The 20,841-nt window shown below is 21.5% G+C and overlaps 5 protein-coding genes across 5 annotated transcripts; 2 read left to right on the forward strand and 3 right to left on the reverse strand.

Annotated features, from left to right (window-relative positions):
- Window positions 1-138: 138 nt before the first annotated feature.
- Window positions 139-1,275, forward strand: OCT59_003860 (uncharacterized protein; the record flags this gene model as incomplete). Its single annotated transcript, XM_025333929.2, has 5 exons — window positions 139-141; window positions 218-344; window positions 426-531; window positions 604-758; window positions 1,148-1,275. 5 exons carry the CDS (start codon window positions 139-141, stop codon window positions 1,273-1,275), a joined length of 519 nt encoding a protein of 172 aa, XP_025184925.2.
- Window positions 1,276-5,411: 4,136 nt separating this feature from the next.
- OCT59_003861 (uncharacterized protein) lies at window positions 5,412-6,881 on the forward strand. The gene is made up of 4 exons (XM_025331615.2): window positions 5,412-5,636; window positions 5,725-5,864; window positions 5,961-6,203; window positions 6,290-6,881. Exons 1-4 carry the CDS (start codon window positions 5,427-5,429, stop codon window positions 6,507-6,509), a joined length of 813 nt encoding a protein of 270 aa, XP_025184924.1. The 5' UTR covers window positions 5,412-5,426; the 3' UTR covers window positions 6,510-6,881.
- An 8,653-nt stretch (window positions 6,882-15,534) lies between these two features.
- On the reverse strand, window positions 15,535-16,728 carry OCT59_003862 (uncharacterized protein). The gene is made up of 5 exons (XM_025314538.2): window positions 16,522-16,728; window positions 16,313-16,446; window positions 16,089-16,225; window positions 15,891-16,023; window positions 15,535-15,817 (listed from the first exon to the last, which is right to left on the reverse strand). The coding sequence occupies exons 1-5, from the start codon at window positions 16,717-16,719 to the stop codon at window positions 15,610-15,612; spliced, it is 810 nt and encodes a 269-aa protein (XP_025184923.2). The 5' UTR covers window positions 16,720-16,728; the 3' UTR covers window positions 15,535-15,609.
- Window positions 16,729-16,953: 225 nt separating this feature from the next.
- On the reverse strand, window positions 16,954-19,400 carry OCT59_003863 (uncharacterized protein; the record flags this gene model as incomplete). The annotated part of the gene is made up of 10 exons (XM_066147913.1): window positions 16,954-17,161; window positions 17,235-17,355; window positions 17,428-17,567; window positions 17,654-17,796; window positions 17,871-17,976; window positions 18,268-18,489; window positions 18,562-18,694; window positions 18,770-18,912; window positions 18,992-19,134; window positions 19,224-19,400. 10 exons carry the CDS (start codon window positions 19,398-19,400, stop codon window positions 16,954-16,956), a joined length of 1,536 nt encoding a protein of 511 aa, XP_065996564.1.
- Window positions 19,401-19,742: 342 nt separating this feature from the next.
- Window positions 19,743-20,834, reverse strand: OCT59_003864 (uncharacterized protein; the record flags this gene model as incomplete). Its single annotated transcript, XM_066147914.1, has 5 exons — window positions 19,743-19,938; window positions 20,015-20,117; window positions 20,200-20,342; window positions 20,404-20,546; window positions 20,619-20,834. The coding sequence occupies 5 exons, from the start codon at window positions 20,832-20,834 to the stop codon at window positions 19,743-19,745; spliced, it is 801 nt and encodes a 266-aa protein (XP_065996565.1).
- Window positions 20,835-20,841: the final 7 nt, after the last annotated feature.

Genomic DNA, 20,841 nt, shown 5'->3' on the forward strand with positions numbered 1-20,841 from the left:
GTTTGGTATAAATTTATACAAAAACTATTTACTGGGAAGTAGTAATGAACCCATCCATGATTTTTCTGTGGGACCAGATGGAACAGTTATTACTTCCGATAGTGTTGAAGACTTATATATTAGAAGTAACATTGATTCATGGTAAAATATTTTATTATAATTTTGTTTTATTATAAATAATCATAACTAAAATATCAAATGTTTGTTCTTAAAAAAGGAGGAGATTGATGGAAGCTATTTTCATAGCAATATTTCCATTTGCGATTATAATAAGGTTTTTACTACAGATAATTCCAATTTATTTGTAGGTAGTTATTATAATAACGTATACTCCTTGGAAATACGTAAGAAAATTATAAATTAATTATATTCGTTATAAAAAAGAAAACAAATATACTAATATTAGTCAAATCATTATATTTTAGTTGACAGAGGCACCTATTATCAGATTTCCTGTGCTTTTCATGATAAATCATTGTGGTTCATAGGTTCTGGACATTATATTTATTTATATATCAATAATTATAAAAAGTAAGTTTAGACAAAAATTTTCTTTTTATAAAAAAAAATGTAAGAAAATATATTTTACAAGATTTTCCTTAGAATTATTCGATCAGAAGTTCAATTTAAACAAATTAAAGCGCTCTCTGAACAACATGCGATTGGAATCGATTATAATTATACCTTATGGGAATATATTAATGGTACTTGGACTTGGATCAGGAATAATGTTAGAACTGCATCTATTAATCATAATGGTGATATTTTTTACATTGATAATAACAATTTTATTTATAAAATAAGTAAAAATTAGTTTGAAGGTTTTTGGGTATTATTATTTTTATTACCAACATTATTATGTTATTTATTACAAAAAAAAATTATTATTTTATCAGAGCATTCTAATTAGGATAAAATCTTGTATTGAAGTAGTCAAAACTACTATGTTTTAAACTTCCTCCTGATCGTAAATAAACTACAATTGGTATTCGTGTTATATAATCCTTAACTGAACATATAATTTATTGAATTGATATGGCTCTTTATCAATTATTTTTTATAAAAAATTTACGGTTTATTTTTATTGGAGCATTTATTATTTTGAATATTTACTCGTTTTATCACGATGTTAATAGCTTTAATAAAGCGGAAACTTTTCCGTTTCCTGATACTACTGGAATAGCGAAAATTGATGTTGGTCAAAGAGATGACTTATGGATTTTAACTGAAGATTATGAAGTAATGCACTTAAGCCATACGAATACTGAGTCTTAATTTAAACGCAATATATATATTTATTTATATATACTCTTTGTATATTTTTTTGATTCTAGCTTTATCATTGGGATGAAATTAAAAGAAAATTTATTCACAGGACAGAGAGTTATGGAACCAGCTTCTATGATTTTTCTGTGGGACCAGATGGATCAGTTGTTTTTTCTTACTATGATATTTTTACGTATTAGAAGCTACTACATTGATTCATGGTAAGATATTTTATTATAATTTGTTTTATTATAAATAATAATAAATAAAATATCAAATGTTTGTTTCTTAAAAAGAGAGTGGATTGATCATGGAACTTATATTCATAAAAATATTTCCATTTGTGATTATAATAAGGTTTTTACTACAGATAATTCCAATTTATTTGTAGGTAGTTATTATAATAACGTATATTCCCGGGAAATACGTAAGAAAATTATAAATTAATTATATTCGTTATAAAAAAGAAAACAAATATACTAATATTAGTCAAATCATTATATTTTAGTTGACAGAGGCCCTTATTATCAGGTTTCCTGTGCTTTTCATGATAAATCATTGTGGTTCATAGGTTATAATCATTATATTTATTTATATATCAATAATTATAAAAAGTAAGTTTAAACAAAATTTTCTTTTTATAAAAAAATGTAAGAAAATATATTTACAAGATTTTCCTTAGAATTATTCGATCAGAAGTTCAATTTAAACAAATCAAAGCGCTCTCTGAACAACATGCGATTGGAATCGATTATGATTATACCTTATGGGAATATATTAATGGTACTTGGACTTGGATCAGGAATAATGTTAGAACTGCATCTATTAATTATAATGGTGAAATTTTTTATATTCATAATAATAACAATTTTATTTATAAAATAAGTAAAAATTAGGTTAAAAGATTTGGTTTTTATTATTTTTATTATTGATTTTATATTATGTTATTTATATATTATAAAATAAAATAAATAAAATAAAATATTTAATATAATTCATTATTGCGCTAATGTTAGCTGAAAAAGGATTATATAGGCATTTTAATATGATATAAAATCTTATTGTAATAGGATAAATCTTATATTGAAGTTTGCCGTACTTGTTTTAAACGTCTTCTTAACGTTTTTCTTTAAAGAAATAATTATTATTAATCTTAATTATTCTTCGCATATAAAAGTTTTTATAGAAGCGATTATTATTTTGGATATTATCATGATGCCAATTGCTTTAATAACTTTGTTCTAGCTTTTCCAACGAGAAATTCCAATTTACTTTTATTAAATTATAAAATCGAACACTGAACTGAAATTAAAAAAAAATAGAATTGCGTTAAGAAATCGTTGAAAATTAATCGCTATTTATTTATTATTAATTATCTTTATTTTACAAGAAAAATTTATCTCAAAGTCAGAGATAATTCATCTTAAGAAGTTTAATCTAAAGTGTAACAAGTTTAAAAGTAACAAATGTTAATAGTATTGAAAATAATAAAGTTAACGAAAGTAATTTATCAAAAATAACGTATGTACACTTGATCACGTGTGTGAAAGTCACGTGAGAACGGACATGCTTTTGCGTAGAATGTAAAGTCTTCCGCTTCGCTTCGGACAACTATAATTTGTTTATTAGAAGTGATATTGATTACGGTATTATTTTGTTTATTATATCTAAATTTAAAAACTTTCCTCAGAGTCCCTCGATCAAAAGTTTCATTTAAGCAAATTAAAACGCTTTCCGAACAACATGTGCTTTATGAGAATATATTTACAGTACTTGCATAGTTAATTAGGAGGGTTGGATTCTTTTTAACGATTACAAAATTATTTACTTGTTAAATCCCGTATTGTTTTCAAATTTGTTTAAAAACGTCCTTCTATCTGCCATAGCCAAACTACAATTATATTCGATTGAGCATTATTTACTTAATTAAAAGTACGAAATTTTTTTTTAAAAAAAACATTATTGATTTGAAATGACTTTCAATCAATTACCTTTTATGAAAGTTTTGCGTTTTATTTTACTGGAGCGATTATTATTTTTATTTATTTACTTGTTTAGAATATTGAGTACTTAAATATAATAACGTAATTATGATTATATTATGTTTGATAGCTTTATCGTTAGATACGATTCAAAAATAATTCATTCATATTAATGAATCCGTTGTTGATTTTTCTGTTGCCCTTCTAAACTAAAATCCGGTTTCTAAACTAGTTTCGAACTTCTAAACTAATTCTAAACTAGTTCAAACTTCTAAAACTAGTTTGAAATTAATTTAGAATTCTGAATTAATTTAAAAACTAATTCTAATTTTTAAAAACTAATACAAAACTAATTTAAAACTTTGAAACTTGCTTGAAATTATTAAGTTTAGAAAGTTTCGAAATTTGAAATAATTTTCTAAACCAATTTCAATTTAGAATGATTCTAAACTCATTAGTTTAAAGGGCAGCTTTACTGTTGGGTCAGATGAAACAGTTATTACTTCTAAATGATAATTATACATATGTATGTTAGAAGTTACATTGATTCATGTTAAAATATTTTATTATAATTTTGTTTATTACAATCGAAACTTTTAAAAATATCAAATTTTGTTCGTTTCTTAAAAAGGATAGAATTTTCCATTTGTGATTACAATAAGAATACTATATATTATTAGTAGGTTATTATCGTAATAAATATTCTGGCAACAACGTAAATTAACTATGGGTACATTCACACAAGATCAATTAGATTGTATTTGAGACTTTGAGTTCACCCTTGATCCCGGTTCCCGAACTATATTTATATTCATTTTGATTTGGATTGGATTGTCGACAATGATAAATTTCCAATCTAGGGTATTACCACGATCGACTAAACCACCACCACCAACCACCTTTCACCACGCGTCAATTTTTTTTTTTAATCTTTAGGAATTAGGATATATTAAAAGTCTTGTAACACAAATCTAACTTATTTGTAAAACACAATCCCAACGGTTAATCCATATTGAATTTGTGAATTGCACCCTATAAATAAACATACCAATATTAGTTAAATCATTATATTCGATCACCGTGCTCGATAATTATTATAAAAAGCAAGTTTAACAAAATTTTCTTTTTATTAAAAAGAAATTGTAAGAAAAAGTATTATATTTAATATTTAATAAAGTTTTCCTTAGAATTCTATGATCAGAAGTTAAATTAAACAAATTAATTAAAACGAACACATGTGCTCCTTATGGGAATATCTTTAGAACTTAGGTCAGAAGTAATGTTAAAAATGCATCTACAGTATTATTAATTACACAGAATTTAATTTTTCTTTGTTCAAAACGCCAAATACTCGATGACAAATCATTATGGTTTTCATTTACTTATTTGTCAAATTCAATATTCATTTAATAGATTACGTGAACGCCAATTTATCATACCTTTGTGTAACCTTTTGTTTATACCTACTCTCTAGCATGCTATCAATGAATTCTGGAATAAAAGAATTTTTGTTTTTATTGTTCGCAGAACTCGTCAATTGGCTATGATTATTATTATTAGACGGTAAATATTTACTTTTGGTATTTTAGTTATAAAACAATACCCCTGAAATTATCAACTGTTATAATTTGCGACGGCGAAACCGAATACATTCGTATTCTAATGATAAAGCTAAAACACAAGGTTTCTATATTATATTTTAGGAAAACGGAAACCGTTTGTAATTTTATGGATCATTCGAAAAGGAAATAGTACGATCTGGGGAACATTTAAAAAAAAAAAGGAATTTTTAACATTTTTTTATTATAACGTTATTGCTACGCAATAAATTTTACTGAAATTAGATGATACTGATAATCTGTTATACAAAAATAATTCTTTCTTTAAAGAAAAATTATGTATTCATTATGTTCATTCTGTTCATTCTGTTCCTGCTGTTCCTGCTGTTGCTGCTGTTGCTGCATTGCATATTTAAGAATTCCTCGATATTTAAACAAATTTAAAGTGCTAATCAATGACTACCGTTAAAGTTAAAAGATTTGATAGATAATCCAGATCATCTAACTAATCTTTTGATTAGATTCATTAGATTCATCTATTATTGTATTACAAATTTACAATTACAATATAAAATAAATATAATTAGAAGCGTAATAAAAAGTTGTTTAATAAAAAAAAATGGTTTCTAAAAAATTATTAAAATTATTTTCACTTAGTTTAGTTATAGTTATTATTGTTTTCTCCATTTACTATGATGTAAATAACTTTAGCGCGTATATTAGTAAGGTTAGAAAGTCGGAAGAACCGCCATATCCTAAAGTTCCCGGAATAAAAAAAATCGATGTAGGAGAAGGCGACGATACTTGGATTTTAACTGACAAAAATGAAGTAACGTAGTAGTTTTTTTTTTCATTTTAAATAATATTAAGATTTTCATACGAATCTCGAGTCTTATATATATTCAATTCAAACTCAGCTTTATCACTGGAACCGTTTTAAAAAGACGTTCCTGTATGAGAGGAACCATGTTTTCGACTTCGCAGTTGGATCAGATGGCAGCATAGTTTATATTGATGTTTACAATAGTGTACACATCAGAGATTCAATTAGTTCGTGGTAAAATATTTATTTCAATTTTATACATATCATTTTATTATTATTCATTTACGATTAAATACTAAATAATTGTTTCATAAATTTTTTTTTAAAAAGGCATATTATTTATGATTCGAAATATTACAAAATTTCGCGGATTTCGATTTGTGATTATAATACAATTTTTCTTGTGGACACCTTTCATAACTTAATTAAAGGTGTCTATGATAGTGGAACTGATCATTATAGCTGGGACTTAACACCCGGCCATTTTTATCAAGCTTCCTGTGCTTTTCATGACTATTCGTTGTGGGCAATATGCGAAGATTATGTTTATCTTTATATAAATAAATTTAAAAAGTAAGTTTTAAAAAATTTTTTTTTCTCTTTTTTTAAAAAAAAAAGAAAATCATTTTCAACGATTAATCTTTATATTATCTCTCCAGAATCCTTCGATCAGAAGTTGTATTTATATACATTAAAGCACTCTCAAAACAACATGCAATTGGAATTGATAGTGATAATACCCTATGGGAATATATTAATGGGACTTGGACTTGGGTTAGAAGTAACGTTAAAAGCGCCTCGATAAATTATAGCAATGATATTTATTATGTTGATAATAACAATTTGATCTATAAAAAACCAAAAGATTTAAAAAGTTGAAAACTTTTCGTATCATTATCACGTGATCATTGCAAAATTTTTTGAACATAATCAAAAAAAATTCACAAAAATCGGCCAGCATTATGACATTGGCTCACATTAAAAAATTAGCATAATGCAATTAATGCATGAAAAATAGGATTTTATGCACTGAAAAACATATAATTCAAATTACTGTAAAGTCCCGATATAAGCATTGAAAATAAGCATCCCTTACCAGAATTATGATAATTTTGGCCTACATTATGATGTGCTCGGCTGGCATTACATACGAAACAGGGTGCTTATTATCAGAAATGTTTTTAGAAATTAGCTTTTTTATACACTATACCATTATTTGCCACAAATATATCAAATTTGATAATTGATAATATAAATATTTTTCAATTATATTATACTTTTTCATTTTTATACTAATTGAAATTTATATAAACATTAAAAAGTAAAGAAATAAACTCAAAATTATGCAAAAAAAAATAAATTAAAAATTAATATTATTGTTAAACTTAACTATAATTACTATAATTATCATAATTATCTAATTATTTTACCAGTTTATATAATTATAATAGTTAAATATAGAAAATTGATACATATTACCAGAATTCTGAACAAATACTGTTACAACTCACATTTGAGTTTACTTAGAGTTTATATTAAAATTTTTCAAACATTGTGTATTATAGAAGTATTTCAAACTTTCATTATTCTATATTTAACACAACTAATAATTCAATTTTAATAAAATTTATATTATTGAATTCATCTCAATGAGAAAATTCTAATAATAGTAAAATCACATTTATAGTTTTAATATTAATAGAGTTATGCTATAAAATGTATTTTTACTTTTGTATTTAAAGTTTATTTGCAAATTATATTAGTATTATTTAGAGTATTACAATATTTATATAATTATTAACTTTGTACTTTTTATATTTATTTAGAGGTATCTTTGAAAATCACAAAAGAAGAATTATCATATAAGTGGTTGATTGATATATTTATTAAAACAATTTAACAATTTGTTAATATTTTTAATAAGTAAATGCCTTTTACTAAATATTTCTTTTTAGATTTTTTCATTTCATTTTTTTTATTTTAGGTAAATAAAAAAACTAAAAATCTTTTTCTCAAATATGAACCAAATGCATTTGAATAAGTTATTTAAATCCTTAAATTTTTATCAAATTACAAATATTATTATAATGAATTTAATAAATAAAAATTTTGATAAATTTATATAAGATGAATAAGTCAAAAATTAATAAGTAAAAGATTAAAAAAATTTATATTATATAATTAAATAAGAGTATATCATATGTGCCGATTTTTGGAATTAGTCTAAATTAAGATTTTTATAAAAATTTAATATTTTAGTAAGATTAACATTACACAAATCTAAATTAAATGTGTTACATATTTACGTAACTCAGATTTAATAAAAAATAAAAAAAATTTTTTTAATCAATATTCAAAAATAACGGTAATAACCACTTCTTTTTCCCCATCACTGCCCATCACTTTTCCATTATTTTTCTATTCACTTTTATTAAATATGACAAAAAAGTTTATAAGCAAATATAGCAGTTATTTTTAAGTGGTAAGTAAAAGAAAAAACTTAATATTTTATATACATAGATAAGATATATTTTTTCATAATTTTTAGCTTTAATTTATTGTTTTTTCTTTGTAAAAAATACATGCAAATAAAAAATAATTATGATGTAAAATAGTTGTAAAATGAATAATAAGATATTCTTTTTTTTCAAAATAACTAATTATATATTTGTTTTTTATATTTTAAAATTATTTTATTAGATTTATTCTATTAAAATCCTTAAATGGCAAATAAAATCTTTTAAATAAAGTAAAAGAATTTGGGATTCTCTTATGAAAGCATTTTTTGGTAAGAAATAAAATTTTCAGATCGGACTTTATGCAGGTGACAAAATCGTGCATTATTATTCCTGGAGATATGCTAACGTCATCATTTTACATTCATTTGAAAGCTGAGAATTTGCTCTATCGTAAGAATCAAAGATCAGGAAAATTGGATCACTGGATGAGGCGTAATTAACGATCAAAGTCAAATCAAATTTAAAAATTAAAAATAAATATATTAGACGTAATTATTCACAATCCAGTGATTCAATTCATTCGATTTTAGGCTTATTAGATAGACCTCAATTTTCTCTTTCAAATGAATATAATTTCATTCGTGTAGCTTGCATCTACAGGTATTTAATAAATTTTTTTATATCAGATTTTATCAAACTTATAAAATTTTATATTAATAATATAATTGATGATTTCTAAACATCTACATATATTAAACGAATTATTTTAAATTTATTTTAAAGATAAAAGTTGGCATCACCTTAGGGAGCAAAGATCATTCAAATTGAATCACTACATGTGAAGTAATTAATGATCAAATTCAGATAAAATTCAATAAATATACTGAACGTGATTACTGAACAACTAGTGATTCAATTCACTTGATTTTAGATTCATTAGATAGATCTCGATTTTCTCTTTCAAATGAATGTAAATTTATTTGTATAGCTTATTTCTACGAAGAATTATCAATGATTTTGTCATGAGAGTTATATTTGATCTTTTAAATTTTAATGATATCTTATATTAAAAAAAAATTAAAAATTATATAATTAATTAGTTTTTTTTGCATTATCTAGTATAAATTTATTATTCTTATATAAATGATAATTTATATTTGCTTTAATAAAATTATTTTTGTGTAAAAAAATTAGATTCCAAGGATCGGCCCATATGTGAATTATTTAAATAATAATATCTTTATTTTTTTAATACTTATGTAATACAATTTAAAGTTTAAAAAACTTTTTATTTCATATAATATAAATGGAATAACAAATGTATTAATTATAAATATTATAAATAAAACTTTTATAATGTTTTAGATTATTATAACGAAATTTAAACTGTATTTAAATTAAAAAAAATAATTTAAGATCTTAATATTAATAATTAAACTATTGCAAAGCTTATTATAATAAATATTTTTTCAAATTATACCATTTTTTTTAGTTTTTAATATTTTAATAGCTTTCAAATAATAAACAATTATGATATTTTAAAACTATCAATTTCAATAATACTTTTAATATTATTAAGAGAGCACTTACTGAAAATCCCATTTTTATTATAATTACTACAACTATTGACTCTAATTTTTCTATTAATATGAGAATTCATCATTTGAAAAATTTATAAAAAGAAGCATTAGAAAATGAGATAAAGAATTTAGACTTATTTTTACATAAGCTTAAAATTCAATTTGAATTTAAAAATAATGTCATAAATATAAAAGATATATTTGATGAGATGATTGAAAAGAAAATAAAAGTTAAAAAGTAAGATAAGATTAAAGTTTTTGAATAAAACAATTAGATAAAAATTATATAAATATATATTTATAATTAGTATATAAAAATAATATTAGTTAAATTTTTAATTGCATCTAGTTAACTATTTTTTATTTATAAAATTTTAATAAAACTATTTATAATTTCACTTGTATTAGGCTTTATTTTTTAAATTTATATGTGATATATTTGCTTTTACCAATAAATATAAAAAATTTAAATAATATATAGCTTTTTATTTTCAACTTAATAAAATCTCAAAAAATAAAATTAAAAATATTTAAATATTTTTCTGTTATAATTTTATAATCTAACAGACATAATGAGCTAATTGTTAAAAAACTATTGTATTATAATATTTTAAAAAGCTGTTTAAGTACTACATAATTTAATAATTTTATAAAAAAATGAAAAAAACTATATTTAACAATTTATACAAGTTTTTGCTTAACTGTTAAGTCTAAATATTGAGATAAGGCAATTATATAAAATTAAACATCTGAAATATATTAATAAAATTCTTGCTAAAGGAATAAGAACTGTATAATATAAGATTTATATATATATTTTGCATTTTTTTAAAAAATTTACATTTATTTTAATATTTATAACTAAGTTAACTAAGTTCAAGTTTGAGAAATTAAATTTAAAATAATTAAAGAAAGAGTTATAAAATTAAAAGAAAAGCAGTTATAAAATATAGTAACTTTTAACTAAATTTATCATTACTAATTGAAATTAAATACAGTATTAAAAAGCTATAAAATTTAAATAAATTGTCAGAAAATATAATCAGATTTTTTTGTAATACAAATAATATTAATAAAATAATATTTTTTTTTCCAATAATTATAATTTTAAATATAAGATTTGAAAATATGTATAGTAATTTTAAAATCATTTTTATTAATTTGTAAAAATTAAATAGCTATTATAAGAAAATATAGGTGAATTTTATATTAGTGATAATAGGATATAGAAGTAATTTATAGAATAGTCAAAGTTTTAATAGATTAGTTATGCACATAGCAAAAATTTCTGTAATTTCATATAACTAATACACTTATGAATTACACTACTTTGCAAAAAAAAAAAAAAAATTGTTAAGAGTTAAAATACTATATAAAATTGTTAATGAAAATTTGAATATTACTTTCTTTTGAACATTTCTATATTAAAAAATAAATCAATATATTTTTTTTGCTTAAAACTCTTTAGTTATATACGAATATACTTAAAGCTATATATATACAATTCTCATCAGAGTTTTTGCAGTTAATATTCTTAAAGAAATAAATGTTTTTTTTGAAAACACTGTTTTTTTTGAAATAAATCTATATTTATTTATTGCATAGTTCTTTAGTAATAAAAAAGCTACAAAGTAATGTATATATATGGATAAGTTTTTAATAAAAATCTATAGAATTTAACCAATACAAAGACATATTTTTATTAATAAAAAAACTATAAACAGTTAGAAAAATTATCATTACTAAATTATTAAATCATTATTATATTATAAAATTATATAAATTAATACTTTATAAAGTAATATTATGAAATTACTAAAATTAATATATTATAATATAATAAAAATTCAAGTTGCTGGTTATTCTTGTAACTAATTAATTTTAAGAATAATTAGTAACTAAAGTACTAAACCTGATTTAAAAGATTAAAATTAAAGAATTTTTTTCAAAATTGAGATTTTTATTGCATTATATCTTTTGATATAATTAGATTAAATATAATAACTTTTAAATTTTAACTAAAAAATTCTTTTACTTTGATTTTTTAAATCAGATTTCATATAATTTTTTAAAGAAAATTTATAAAATTAATATATATATTTTTAAAAAAATAATGAATTAATAAAATAAAAAAAACAAAAAATATTTTTAAAAGAATTTTATAATTTATTATTATAGTAATATATTACTAGTAATGTTATATACTAAATTATAGTAAATTACCAGATTTTTAAATTTACTTAATAATATAGGCATTTTGTAATAAAAAAGGATAAATCTACTGAAAAATTCAAATTTTCTTTTATATGCTAAAAATATTCTAAATGCTATAATTTGTTCAGATTTTATATTAACTCATTTTTAATTTTTTTTAGTAGTTTCATTCTTTTTTACTGCCAAATGCCTATATATAATAAAATTAAAGATTTTTAAATTGCATAAAAGTTTATAAACTTTTAATAAAGTCAGTCAAAAATTCTTTTATTTAAAAACTAATTTATTAATTTTTTTTTTTCTTTGTAAAGGCGTGATCATGTTTATTAATAATAATGTTAAAGTAATACAATATATTTACAAAAGTAAAATAAAATAAAGTATTCTAAATTAATTTAAACATTATCAATATACTGCCTTTTCTGAAGGAAAAGACTGACCTATCACTTTGAGATTAAAGATGACTTGTCATAATAGATCTAAAAATTTGACCAATAATCTTTCTTGTCGAACATTAAGCTATTTCATAATTCCTAACATGAACTTACTATTTTATCTAATTTATTGATCACTAATTTAGTTTTGTTGGTCGACTTTTTCATCTTAGCATTAATCCTTTTCTAATATTTTAAATCAACTAATTTAACATTCCTAAAAAACTAATTATTAATAGTTATTAAAATATGATTAAAAATATCCAATTTTAAGAATGCAGAAAATAATTTATTTACTATAAAGTAATAGATAAGATAATTTTATATGTAGTAAAATGAGAAAAACATATAGAAGATCATTACTTATACTTTGCAATAAGAGAATTTTTTTTTTTGTTTTAATATATAAAAACTAAAAATAATTAGCTATTAAATAAAAAAATTGGCTAAATTTATTGAAAATTTATAAACTTTTATATAATATAAAAATCTTCAATTTTACCATATATTACTAAGTAAATTTTATAAATTTAATAATTTATTGTATATTATCAATTATCAAATTTTATAAATTATATAAAAATTATATAGTAATATAGTAGATAGAATTTTGTATACCAGCCATACTATAAATAAAAAAAAAAAATTTTGTATACCAAAAAATTCAAATTTTTGGAATAAATAGGAAAAATGAATTATAATAAAAATATAGTTATATAATACTAATAATTAGTATCTTACATATGCAACTTGAAATGACTTGTATAGGACAAATTTTATTATATAAAAAATTGATTTAAAACTCAATTTAATTCAAACTCGTAAGGAACACTACTAATAATAATATATTGCTATAATAATAAACTATAAATTTTTTTTTAAAAAAGTAATTATATAATAAATTATTTTTTTTTTAAAAAAAAAATAAATAAAATTTTTTAAATGAATTTTTATTTAAATGATTAATATTTTTTTATTTAAAATTTTAATTTATATTAAAAGTTTATATTTAATTTTAATTAAAAAAACAAACTTATTTTTTTTATATTTTTTTTGTTTTATTTACAAAGTTTTAATTAAATTTTTAAAAATAATAAAATAAATAAATATTTTACATTATATTTTTTTAATATAGATAAAACATAGAATTAAATTTAATGAAAAAAAAAAGTTATATTTAAAATCAACTTTGATGCTTTAAGTAAATTTGTATCTCTTAAACTGTAAGCAATTGTGGGTAGTGTTCCGTATGAATCAAATTTCTTCTCTGAAATTCGATTCGATTTGGACTTGATTCAGACTCGATTTGACCTCCAAAAATTATTATCTCAGGATCCAGTGATCCAATTTTGATGATCTTTTTTTAATCGATAGGTCTCGTTGCCCTAATCAAAATAAAAAAAAATCATCGAAATCAGACTGCTAGATTAAAAGATATTCGCAAAATACGTTTTTATTATTCAGGAGCAATCAGAGTCATACCGTGTCATGAATCGATTTGTGCGGAACACTAATTGCGAGCAAATTTGCCTGCAATTTTATTAAAATTTCAGCTTTCATATAATTTTATGAAAAATAAAGCAATTTTAATAAAATTTTTTCCAAAATAGTTTAAATTATATATTGTGTAGCAATTATTATCATTTATTAATTATATATTAGAAAATCGAAAATTACCTATTGGTCAAAAGTTGTATTTTAAAATAATCACAAAATTTTAAAAAACTTTGCATTTAACTTCAACGATTTCATTGATAATTAATTGTAGCTATATAAAAGCTTAATAGAATATGTAGAATTTGGTATGAGAAATAGCTTTTATTAATATGATTTTTAATGTTTAAAAGTAGGATTTTGACTTTATATAGAACCTTAGTGAAAATTTTATTATACATTTTAATTATAATATTATACTCATAAAAATTAATTTTTTTTCCTCTATTTTGTTTATTATAATGCAAAATTTTTATAATGAAAATAAAAAGTTATAATAAATATTCAAATAGAGAAAAAAATATAATAAGAAAAGTTAAGATTTTACTATATAAAAATTCTGATACTATTTTTGTAGGTTAATTTCTCATCCAATTTTAATGATCAATTGCATATCTAACTCACATAATTTATGGCCAGAATGTAGATCAATTTGGCTGCAAAATTATGTGATGATCTGGCCAAAATTAAAGAATTTTTTATAGTGTCATTTATCCTAATTTAGAAATTGCAGGCACAATACAGTTTAAGGGATAATAAACAAAAATATACATACTGCATGTTTCTCTTAAAATTAAATTTTTTTATATAAATTTTCAATAAAATCATATAATATATATATGAACATTTCATGTAATTTAAAAAATTTTCTTTAATATATATATATTTTTATAAAATTATTATATTTAAATACTTTATAGAAATATTTTAAAATTTTTCTGATGTAAATATATTTTTATTAAAAAAAAGAAATTTATATTTAAATAAAACACAATGCAATATAATAAGAAATTAAATAAAAAATTAAAAAAAAATTCAATAAATTATAAAAAATCTGGAAACCATTAGATTCTTTTTATTAAGATAAACTTATTAATATAATTTTATTAAATTTGAATTGTATATATTTTGAAAATACCTTTAAAATAAACAATTTTTTATGATTAATAAGTAAATTCCAATTGTATTCTATATATAAATTGTTTGGAATTTTGTTATAAATTATTAAGTTAAATTTTATAAAATACATGTTAATATATATGTTCTACTATTTCAGATATTATAATTCTTTATTTAGGAATTTGAATTAACTTATCTTTAAGCTGAAATCCAGTTCCAGAAAGGTGTTTTCTAAAAAAACAAAGTAAAAGGAATGTTCTAAGTTGTTTAAACCAAATTCTGAAGGGGAAGATCAAAGGAGAAGATCAAAGACATTCCAGACTGCTCTATTTAAAGATGTGTTTCCATACCCTATCTTATGATAATACTTGCCCAGTTACTTGCTCAGATCTTGATTTTAAAAAGTTTTTTATACTGCCCTTAAAAATTCCATAATAATTTTAAAAAATTCATGGAAATTTAAGTAGGGTGAAAATAATTCTATGTATATTAATTTTTGTTTCAATTGTATTTTGATTTTTTGATTTTTTGAATTTTTTGAGAAAAAATACCTGTTCTTTTTATAAGACCTTCTAATAAATACCAGATATATCATAATGGAAGATATTTTTTAATCAGTTCTATACATTCAATATATTTATTTATTTTATTTTTACATATGATATAAATTACAAAGCTTTCAACTTTTCATTTTAAAAACTAAATTATCATTATCAATAAAATAAATTTCACGAAGATAATTAAGAGTTGCATATTTAACATATTTCCTAATCAAAACCCAATTTCCATCACGATATTTCCATAAGTTATTATTGATATCAATTCCAATTATATATTGATCATTAAAAACTTTAATTTGTTTAAATGGAGATTCTGATATAGCAATACTATTAATAAGGTAAAAAAAATTATTAATTACTCATCTTAAAAAAAGAGAGATAAATAAAAAGGTTTACATACTATTTTTTATTAGTAGAGTATTTATAAATATAATGATCACTGCCTATGATCCATAATGACCTATAATCACTATAATCATCATCCATTTGAGAAATAGGACAAGAAATTTGATAATATTTTTTTAAACAATCCACTAAAAAAAAAAATGAATGTCAATTGTATTTACAAAAAAAACAATTCATAATATACTTTACATACAACATGCCCAGCTATATGTGTCAGGCGAATCATAAAAAGCTTGAATTAAATGATTACGAGAATCTATAGTATAAATCAAATAAGAACTATAAACGGAGACATTTTTATGTTCATAATTTCCATAACTAATTCGTTCCCTTTAATAAACATGTTAACTTATTTTAATCAATATTATTTTAAAACAATATTTGATATTTGTAAATAAAAATTGAAAAACCTTTTACCATTTATCAGTTCTAATATATACTTCATTATCTTTTTTAGTAATAGCTATAGTTCCATCAGCTCCAATAGAGAAATCTAAAACATCAGATTCCTTAAATATCAAAGATTCTAGGACCGGATACCAATGAAAAAGCTATGTAATATATTAAAGTGCATGTTGATATTATATTAAAAAGGCAATAGAATCATTTTGTACATTACACTTTACTTCATTCTCTTCTGTCAAAAACCAAATATCTCGTCCATAACTATCAATTTTTTTCGGATTTTTAGGATGTGGAATTTTACTAACTTGTTGATCACTCAAATCATAACTACTATTAAAAAATAAATAAATGAACAAAATAACAATCGTTCCAACTTTTAAGTGTAAAAGTTTAATAAATGAAAATTGGCAAAAAGCCATGTTTCTTTCAAAATCTAAAAATTTTTACGTTTCAAATAAATAGAGATAACCAATGTCGTACAATCGGCTACTTACACGTGATATATCTTCATCAGCATCCTTAAAGTATCAAGGTAAAAATGGTACAATGTCTTATGATTATAAAGTATCTAAACCCGAGAGTTTTGATCATATTTCACATATATATTTATTTATTTGTTGTATATTATACATATTTACAAATCTTTCTGCTTTTCATTTTTTAATTCTAAAAACTAAATTATCGTTATCAATAAAATAAATTTCACCAAGATAATTAAGAGTTGCACTTTTAACATTACTCTTAACCAAAACCCAATCTCCATCACGATATTTCCATAAGTTATTATTGATATCAATTCCAATTATGTATTGATCATTTAAAACTTTAATTTGTTTAAATGGAGATTCTGATATAGCAATACTATTAATAAGGTAAAAAAAATTATTAATTACTCATCTTGAAAAAAAAGAGATAAAATAAAAGATTTACATACTATTTATTAAAAGAGTTTTTACAAATATAATTCTTGCTATCTATGATCCATATTGAATTAAAATTATCTTCATCACCCATTTCAAGAGGGCAAGAAATTTGATAATATTTTTTATTACACTCTAAAAAAAAATTATTATGAATGAATGTTAATTATATTTACAAAAAAATAATTTCTAATATACTTTACATACCGCAATTCCAGTTATATGTGCTAGACATCAAATCATAAGAAGCTTTAATTAAATGATTACGAGAATCTATAGTATAAATCGTATAATAATCATAAACGGAGATATTTTTATGTTCATAATTTCCATAACTAATTCGTTCCCTTTAATAAAAATATTAACTTGGTTTAATCAATATTATTTTAAAACAATATTTGATATTTGTAAATAAAAATTGAAAATCTTTTACCATTTATTAGCATGAATAGTTCTGATATATACTTCATTATCTTTTTTAATCATAGCAACAGTTCCATCAGCTCCAATAGAGAAATCTAAAACATCAGATTCCTTAAATATCAAAGTTTCTAGGACCGGATACCAATGCAAAAGCTAATATAAAATGCATATTAATATTATATTTAATAAGACAATAGAATCATTTCATTTTGCACATTACACTTTACTTCATTCTCTTCTGTCAAAAACCAAATATCTCGTCCATAACTATCAATTTTTTTCGGATTTTTAGGATGTGGAATTTTACTAACTTGTTGATTACTAAAATCATAACTACCATCAAAAAATAAATAAATAAACAAAATAAATATCGTTCCAACCTTAAGGTGTAAAAGTTTAATAAATGAAAATTGCATTTTTTTAAAAATTTTATAACTAAAAATCTGATATAAACAAATGTCGATCGTACAAAAACCTTATTTAACTCTGCTACATACACGTGATATCCTCATCGCATCCTTGAAGTATCAATTTATGTTATAAAGGCAAATTGTATTTTTTTTAAAATATTACACGCCCATACATATCTATCTATTTATTTATCGTAATATGATACATATTTACAAAGCTTTCGACTTTTCATTTTTAATCCTAAAAACTAAATTATCATTGTCAATAACATAAATTTCTTCAAGATAATTAATAGTTGCACTTTTAACATTACTCCTAACAAAAATCCAATTTCCATAATGATATTTCCATAAGTTATCATTCATATCAATTCCAATTAAGTATCGACTACGTAGAACTTTAATTTGCTTAAATGAAGATTCTGATATAGCAATACTATTAATAGGTAAAAAAATCATTGTTACTTATTTTTGATGAAAAAAGAGATAAAATAAAAGATTTACATACTGTTTTCCATTATCTATGTATTTATAAATATAATTTTCGCTACCTATAGTCCACAAATGACTATAAATATAATCCATAAGGACATCATGTCGAAAAGGACAAGAGACGTAGTAATGATTATTTAAACAATCAACTATAAAATATTATGAATGAATGTTATTATATTTACGAAAAATAATTCATAATATACATAATATACTATACATACTACACATCCAGCCATATGTGTCAGTATTCATATTATAATAACCTTTGATGAGATGATTATGAGAATCTATAGTATAGATCTCAAGAATATTACAAACGGAGATATTTTTATGTTCAAAATTTTCATAGTAACTAACTCGTTCCCTTTAATAGGAAAGTTAACTTGTTTTAATATATATTATTTTAAAACAATATTTGATATTCGTAAATAAAAATCCTTTACCATTCATTAGCATTAATAGTTCTGGTATATACTTCATTATCTTTTTTAATAATAGCAACAATTCCACCTTCTCCAATAGAGAAATCTAATACGTCAGATTCTTTAAATATCAAAGTTTCTAGGACCGGATACCAATGAAAAAGCTAACACAATAAAATGCACGTTAATTATTTTTAAAAAGGGTAATAGAATCATTTTACAAACGATTGAACATAAAATGGTTACACTTTACTTCATTCTCTTCTGTCAAAAACCAAATATCTTGTCCATCACAATCTATTTTTTTCGGATTTTTAGGATGTGGAATTTTACTAACTTGTTGATCACTCAAATCATAACTGCCATTAAAAAGTAAATAAATGAACAAAATAACAATTACTCCAGCTTCAAAGTGCAAAAGTTTAATCATTTTTTCAAAAAGAAAATATTCCCAATTAAACACGAATAAACCAGATCTGACAGCATCAATGTCGTACAAAAATCTTATACGCAACACACGTGATGCCTTTTCTTATTCATGCCCATGGGTTGAAGTTTTTCTAGTTTAGTTACTTTGTTCCTTCCAACTACGATGTACTTACCACCTGTATCTGTCATTATTTCAAAAAAAATCCATGTTATAAAGGTAAAAAATGGTATAATATCTTTGAAATTATGAAGTATCTAATTTTAGTTTAAAAAAATATTACATGTATATTTTTTTTGTGGTATAACACATTTTTACAATGATCATTTTTAATCATTTTTAATCTTAAAAATTTAAATTATCATTATCAATAACATAAATTACTCCAAGATAATTAATAGTCGCACTTTTAACATTACTTCTAATCTGAATCCAAGTTCCGCTATTATATTCCCATAAATTATCATAGTAATCAATCCCAATTACGTATTTTTCATGTAGAGCCTTAATTTGCTTAAATACAATTTCTGCTACGGGAACACTAAAAATAAAATATGATTTCATGATGTAAGCTATAAATTTTTATTTTAATTATAATAAAATAAATAAAGGTTTACCGTATAAAATAATTAACATATAAATAAACATAACTATCGGGTCCTATGATCCATAATGAATTATCAGGAGCACAAGAAACATAATAATATCTTGAATTATCAACTAAATTATTTAAATAGTATTTAAATTAATGCCATGCATATTAGATAGCAAATTTTTTTTTAAAAAAAAGCAATAATCATACCGTATTCCCAATTATATGTATTGGAATTAATATCATAGACACCTTTAATAAGACGATTATTATCATTTATTGTATAAATTGTTTTATAACTACAAGCAGAAATCTTATTGCTAAAATAATAACTTCCATCATCGATTTGATTCCTTCATAAAATATAATAAATTAATTAAATTTTAAAAAGAAAGAAAATGATAAGAAACTTACCATGCATTAAGATAATAATTTCTAATATATATTTTATTATCTTTTTGAATACAAAAAACTATTCCATCTGATCCAATAGTAAAATCTAAAACATCGCTTCTAACGTAAAGCAACTCGCTTCTAACACTAATCCAATGATAAAGCTATTAAAAATGTAAAACCTTAAGGATTTATCTTTCATGACAGCGATGTAGCTTAAAAAATTTTTACATTACTTTATCATCATAAGTTAAAATCCAAAAGTCTTCTCCTTGTCCAACATCAATTTTTTTGATTCCAGGATTATTAGGAAATGGAGGTACATTCACTTTACTAATTTGCATGTTAATGACATTTAAATCATTGAATATCAGATAAATAATCAAAATGATAATCGCTCCAATAGAATTAAGCCGCAAAAATTTAACAAATGGTAATTGATAAAAGGCCATTTTTTTT

Source organism: Rhizophagus irregularis, chromosome 12, assembly GCF_026210795.1.
Source record: "Rhizophagus irregularis chromosome 12, complete sequence".
Classification (NCBI taxonomy): domain Eukaryota; kingdom Fungi; phylum Glomeromycota; class Glomeromycetes; order Glomerales; family Glomeraceae; genus Rhizophagus; species Rhizophagus irregularis.